The sequence below is a fragment of the Pinus tabuliformis genome, chromosome X (genome assembly GCF_031772625.1).
Source record: "Pinus tabuliformis cultivar Carrire ecotype Pingquan chromosome X, CPIR1, whole genome shotgun sequence".
Taxonomy (NCBI): Eukaryota; Viridiplantae; Streptophyta; class Pinopsida; order Pinales; family Pinaceae; genus Pinus; species Pinus tabuliformis.
Genome location: NC_142308.1, coordinates 92,515,049 through 92,521,332, shown reverse-complemented (window position 1 = coordinate 92,521,332; position 6,284 = coordinate 92,515,049). Strand labels below are relative to the sequence as shown.

The 6,284-nt window shown below is 43.9% G+C and overlaps 1 protein-coding gene across 1 annotated transcript; it reads right to left on the bottom strand.

Moving 5' to 3' along the window:
• Positions 1-1,369: 1,369 nt before the first annotated feature.
• Positions 1,370-4,816, bottom strand: LOC149138549 (uncharacterized). Its single transcript, XM_089450389.1, has 3 exons — positions 3,714-4,816; positions 2,006-3,626; positions 1,370-1,831 (listed from the first exon to the last, which is right to left on the bottom strand). The coding sequence occupies exons 1-3, from the start codon at positions 4,814-4,816 to the stop codon at positions 1,370-1,372; spliced, it is 3,186 nt and encodes a 1,061-aa protein (XP_089306515.1).
• Between the last annotated feature and the right edge of the window lie 1,468 nt (positions 4,817-6,284).

The following is a 6,284-nucleotide window of genomic DNA, read 5'->3' as shown; positions in this document are numbered from 1 at the left end:
TCCAGGTGCATGCTCGAAATTACCTCACTAATTTCCTCCTCTGTGACCTCTTTCTCCAGCTCTCTATTTTGTTGTTCATTTATTTTGTTGCTGATTTGCTTTAGGAACTCTTTGCTGTCCACTTCCTGCTGCCTTGCTGAAAGGAGGTTTTTGTAATAATTATGGGTTGCCTTTTTTTATTTCCTCCATTTCCTTTATTTCCTGTCCTTCCACTTGAATTTTATCAATTTGGTTGCCAACTCTTCTTATCTTTAAATTGTTGTGAAAAAAACGACGTTTTTATCCCTCGCTTTGAGCCATAAGCATCTTGACTTTTGCCTAATTTCCTCCTCCTCTTGCCTGATTTGTTTGTAAAGTTCCAAGAAGATTTCTTTTTCAAAAGCATGCTCTTGCTCGGTATCTTTCAGATTTTCTTTCTCCTTGCTCCAGTTTTCAAGTTTCTTTTGCAGCTCTATTTTTTTTTATTTTTTTTCCTTGAGAGCGTTTTCTCTTGCCCAAGCTTTTAGATCTGATCTTAATTTTTTTAATTTAGTTTCCCATACATAATGAGGGGAGCCTAAAACAGGGGTTTCCTAGCTCTCCTTTACTATCTTACCAAAATCTTCCTTGCTGTCCCAGAGTTTGTTATATTTGAAAGGAATTGGGCCGAGATTCTCCAGCCTATCCAAAATCAGCACCACCGGCTTATGGTCAGAGGCTGATGCGTGCACTATTTTTCTTTTGATGGTTGGGAAGGCTGCTGCTATATCCCTTGAATCAAAATTCTATCTAGTCTTTCCTTGATATTATGTGCTCCCAATCTCTTATTACTCCAGGTAAATCTTCCATTGCTTGGTGGAATGTCAAGAAGTTTATGCACTTCTATGATGTCTTCCAGGGCTGCTCTTGAGGGGTCACTGAAGTAATTGCCTCCCAGCTTCTCATCTATATGTCGAATCAAATTTAAATCCCCTCCTATAACTAGATTTCTCCTTGGATCTTCTTGTGCTTCTTCTTTTACTGATTCCCAGCACATAGCTTTATCTCTGTAGTGGTTTGGAGAGTATATATTTATTACAGTATACTCTTCATTCGTTTTCTTATTTTTTAGATCTGTCCTTACCCAATAATTGTTAAGTTTTTGATGGATGAGTTCCCATTTCCATTTGTTCCACAGTGTGCAGATACCGCCTGAAGCTCCAATGGAGTCCATAGCTGTTCCTTCAATTTTTTTTTGAGTCTTAATCAATTTTTGAACCTCTTGGTTGCTGACTTTGGTCTCTTGGATCATAAAAATGTCTGGTTGTTCCTGTTTTATTATGTCTCGAGCTGAGTTGGTTTTGAGAGAGGAGCCCAGACCCCTGCTGTTCCAAGAGACTATAATCATTATTTACTCGATTTGTGATGAGTTCCACCCTTTTCCTTTTTCTTGATTTTTTTCCCCACTTCCATTTTGTTTGCCGAGGAAGGAGTCCATTGGCTGTTGAGTGCCGATGGCCATTTCCTTTGCTGCTGCTTCGTCTCGTATTTCTTTGTTGGATTTCCTTCTTGCTTTTTTCGGCTGATCCCACACATGGGTGCTTTCTTTGACTTTGTTTCTTGTTAGGATTCGATCAACGGTGGGTGGGGGGGAGGATAAGCTCTGAGTGGGAGAAGAGATGATGGCTAGTGCATTGGTTTGGGTAGGGGAACAAGGGGATGGCAAGTCTTCCCCTAGGGTTTCAAATGGATTTGAGGTCGAGTTTACTGGAGGGTCCTCGATGATCGGAGGGATAGAAGCTGAAGCAAAAGTTTCGAGGGGCTGAGAGGGGTTCGGGGCAGCTTGTTTATTATGGGGCTTCTTTCGTTTTACCTGTTCCCAAGTGTCTTCTTGTGTCTCTACATTCTCAGCATTCTCCATTTCTTTTAATTTACTACACCTATTTGCAAAATGACCGTATTCGTGGCATACCTTGCATTTGAAAGGGATTTGTTCGTAGTCCAACTGCTGGATGTGAGGCCATTGGTCCACCTTGATTTTTATTGCCTCTGGCAGTCCTTTCCCCATGTCTACTTCCATGCAGATGCGAGCACAAGCGTGCATGCTATCTTTTGGCTCACATCTGTCTATATACTTGCCAACCGCATTTTTGATAGCTTTCATCGACTCATCGCCCCAACAATGGAGGGGAAGGTGTGGCAATCTGACCCACACCAGCACAGCACTTGGGATGTCCATCTCTGTACAAATGCCTTTCCATAAGCCTTCAAGTTCGGCAGCATTGTTGGTGTCTTTGCCAAGCGAACCATGATATATGTGCAGTGCTAAGCCAACAACGTCTCTGAAAATACCACCATAACCAGCCAGCCCAGGATTGCCCTTAGCAGCCCCGTCGAAGTTCAGTTTGTAAGAATGGGTGGCAGGAGGAGACCAGGAGTGGGGAGAATCAGTATGGATGGAGGAGCTGGGCTTGACTTGAGCTAAAAAAGTGAGGTCCAAGTTCCAATTTTTCAGAATGAGGCATTCCTGGGGTGAAGCTGGCAAATCCGAGTCTTGCCAGTGTCTTAGAGCTAGAGTTTCTTGAAGGTTTTGTTTGAGAAGTAGCCATAGGGTATCAAGGGGCTTACTGAGATTGTTAAAGATCCTGTTATTTCTCTCCTTCCAGATGATCCAATAGACAAAGCCCGGTAAGAGGAGCCAGAGGGAATTGAGTAGAAGGCTTTGGAAAGGATGCCGAGGCCAGTTCCTGATGGTGTTTATAATATCTCCCACACGTCTGCCCGTTCTTCTGTTGCACTGTGCAGTTCTCTCCCACAGTTGTGCTGCTAATGGGCAGGTGTCCAAGAGATGCAAGATGGTCTCTGTGTTAAGATTACAATTAGGACATCTAGAAGGCCCAGTAAATCCTCGCTTTTGTAGATTATCCCAAGTGAGGATTCGTTGTTTGCTTAGTAGCCAAAGGAAGGTAGAGACCTTAGGCCAGATGCTTGGTTGCCAAACCTGATCCCATAGCTGATCCTTTGTTATCTGCGTGGGTTGATAGAGAAGTTGGTATGCTTCCTTGGTAGTGAACATACCTTTGGGCATATATCCCCATCTCACTTTGTCCTTTTGATCAGAGTATTTAATTTTCCTGAGTGTGAGCTCTTGATCGATCTCTTCATATGTTTCCTCCTGCCAGTTAGCCTGCCAGGTACCAGCTAATCTCCAAAGTTGAAAACCTTGAGGGGATTGCTGCTGCCAAAACTGATGGACATGGATTTGATCAGTATGCTGCATAGAAGCTTGCCACTTGGGTTTGTGGAAGAGTGAGGCTAGTTTGGGAAGTTGTTGCCAAGAGTCCTCCCAAAATCTTTCTGTGGTACTCGAATGGATTTCCCAGAAGCTGTGTGCTTGAATAAAGGCACTATGTTGCTTGGCAGCATTCCAAATCAACGAGCCAGGGGTGGTTGTGCTAATGTGGATGAGATCTTCCTGTTGACTGCCTGGAGCATATTTGGCCTGCCAGAGACGTGCCCAAGGAATGTGCGGTTTGGAGATCCAGTTCCACCATATGCGGGCTCCCATGGTGTTATTGCTGTGGAGGGGATCCCTTAGACCTAGCCCACCAGCTGATTTTGGTAGACAAACCTCAGTCCATTTGACAAGAGCCCATTTTCTGTTGAGTCTAGAGGAACCCCAAAGAAAGTTTCTTTGAAGATTGCGAATTTTTTTAAGAACCCATTTAGGGGCTGCCAATATAGAAAATAAGTACAGAGGCATGGCTTGGAGAACGGATTTGATTAGGATAAGCCTGCTAGCAATGTTGAGTGAGCGGTAGGTCCAGGAAGAGAGCCTTGTTTCTAAGTTGTCAAGGAGGGATCTCCAGGAAGCATGTTTGATGGCAGAGTCCAGCAGGGGAGCTCCTAGATATTTCGAAGGAAGCACAGCTATCGGGAAGCCCAAAATCCTAGCTATATTTCTCTGAGTAAGAATGGGAGTGTGGAAGAAGAAGAGCTGGGATTTGGAAGCATTGATGGTGGTGCCAAAAGCTTCTGAGAAGAGATTGAGTAGGGACTTGAAGGCAGAGGCCTCTTGAGTTGACGGATGGCCGAAAAGCATATTGTCATCGACAAACTGTTGGTGGGAGATGGGGGATAGTCCATGAAGAGAAATGCCCTTTAAGGTGTGCGAAGAGATAGCAGAATGAAGAAGGCGACTTAGGCCTTCGGCCATGAGAACAAAGAGGAACGGGGAAAGAGGGTCGCCTTGTCGAATACCTCGGGAAGGACGAAAGGGCGTGGAGGGAGAACCATTAAGAAGGATGGAGAAGCAGGGGGATGAGATAAGATTCATAAGCCAACGAGTCCAAGTAGCACTGAAGCCAAATGCTAATAACATTTGATTAATATAGGTCCAGCTGAGTTTATCAAAAGCTTTAGAAAGATCTAGCTTGAGAATCATACTTGGCTTTTTTAGTATCTTGAGTGAGTGGATCACTTCATTTGAGAGAATGATACCGTCCATAATCTGGCGCCCTTCTACATATCCTGTCTGCTCTGGCGAAATGAGGAGAGGGAGAAGAGGTTTGAGCCTGTTCGCCAGGACTTTAGATATGAGTTTGTATATGACATTGCAAAGTGCAATGGGCCTATATTTATCAGGTGTATTGGATTCTTCCACTTTAGGTATTAGCGCTATGAAGGTCGTGTTAAGGGAAGGAAGGATCCAATGCATCGATCGCGATTCTTCCACTAGCTCCCAGACCTCTGTTTTGATAAGCTCCCAGAAAGCATGAAAGAAATTAGCTGTGAAGCCATCGGGACCAGGCGCTTTGCCATCCTTAAGTTGGGCCATAGCATCCTCCACTTCCTGCATGGAAATAGGCTAGAGAAGCGTATTATTGTGGTCCGCCGTAATTATTTTAGGAATATGCTGCGTAATTGATCGAATGGCCTGATTTCTGCAACCTAGAGGCTCCCGAAGAATGTCCTGAAAGTGCTCTTTGAATTCCTGTTCCACTTCTTCATGCACCTCCAGTCGCTCCCCTTGCCGATTATTAATGAAGGCAATGTTATTGTGCATTCTCCTTTGAATAGTAGACCTGTGAATTTTTTTTGTATTTTTCTCCCCTTCCTTAAGCCATCTAACCCTGGATTTTTGACGCCACAGGATTTCTTCTTGTTGCCTTCGTGCTTCAATCTTGGTCAAGAGGGCCTTCTCCTGTTGCGCATAGTCTTCCGTTCTTCCCTCAGAGATAATACACTGTTGCAATGTATTCATTTGTTGCTCCAGCACTTTCTGATGGTCAAAAATGTTGCCAAACTGAGTGCAATTCCATGATTTGAGAGCTTGTTTGAGGTGTTTTAACTTTTGTTGAAACTGGAACATCTTGGCTCCTTCAGGGGGAGTGAAGGAATTCCAGGCATCGTTAACTACTGCTTTGAAGTTAGGATGTGAAAACCAAAATGATTCGAAGCGAAAAGGTCTGTTACACCTAGAGCCTGGACGCGACCACTATAGCATTATGGGCCAATGATCAGAACCCACTTGAGGCATGATAGAGGCATGAAAGTCCCCACCCAGGTGAATAGCATTATCCGACATAAGGAATCGATCCAGCCTGGAGGCGATATGCTGTGGTCCCCTTCTTTTATTGGTCCAGGTATATATACCATTGGAAGTCTGTAGGTCCATTAACTGATTTTTGTGGATGAAGTCTTTGAAGCCGATGCTATCTCCTTCTAGCTTCGATCTTCCTCCTGATTTTTCCTCCAGAGCTGTGATGATGTTGAAGTCACCACCACAAATCCAAAGGGGAAAGCTCCTGACAGAGTTGAGAGTTGTGAGAGTGTCCAGCAGATCCAACTTCTTTTGTAAATCTTGTGGGAAATACACATTAGAGAGATGACCATGGATATTGGTCCCAATTAGGTGGAAAGTTGTCTGAATAAAGTAGTGTGAGGCGTGGAAATCATGAAGAGAGAGAACTTGAGGATTCCAAATGATTGCTAACCCTCCTGAGGCTCCTGAAGCATCCACTGAGATTGAACGACATCCAGGCCAGGCTTTATTTAGGATCTTTTCCAGTGCTGTGCTATTGCATTTTGTTTCTTGTAGATAGACTAATGAAGGCTTATCTTACTAGATCATGTTTTTTAACATTCTGTGTTTTGCAGGGCTATTAAGCCCTCTCACGTTCCATGAGATGAGCTTCATAAGGAACCGTGGGGAAGAGATTTAAAAAACTTGGTCAGCTTGGGGAATCTACCAGATTCCACCATCATATCTCCAATAATAATGGTCCTCTGCAAATCCATTTTACGCCTGCGTTTCTTCGATTCTT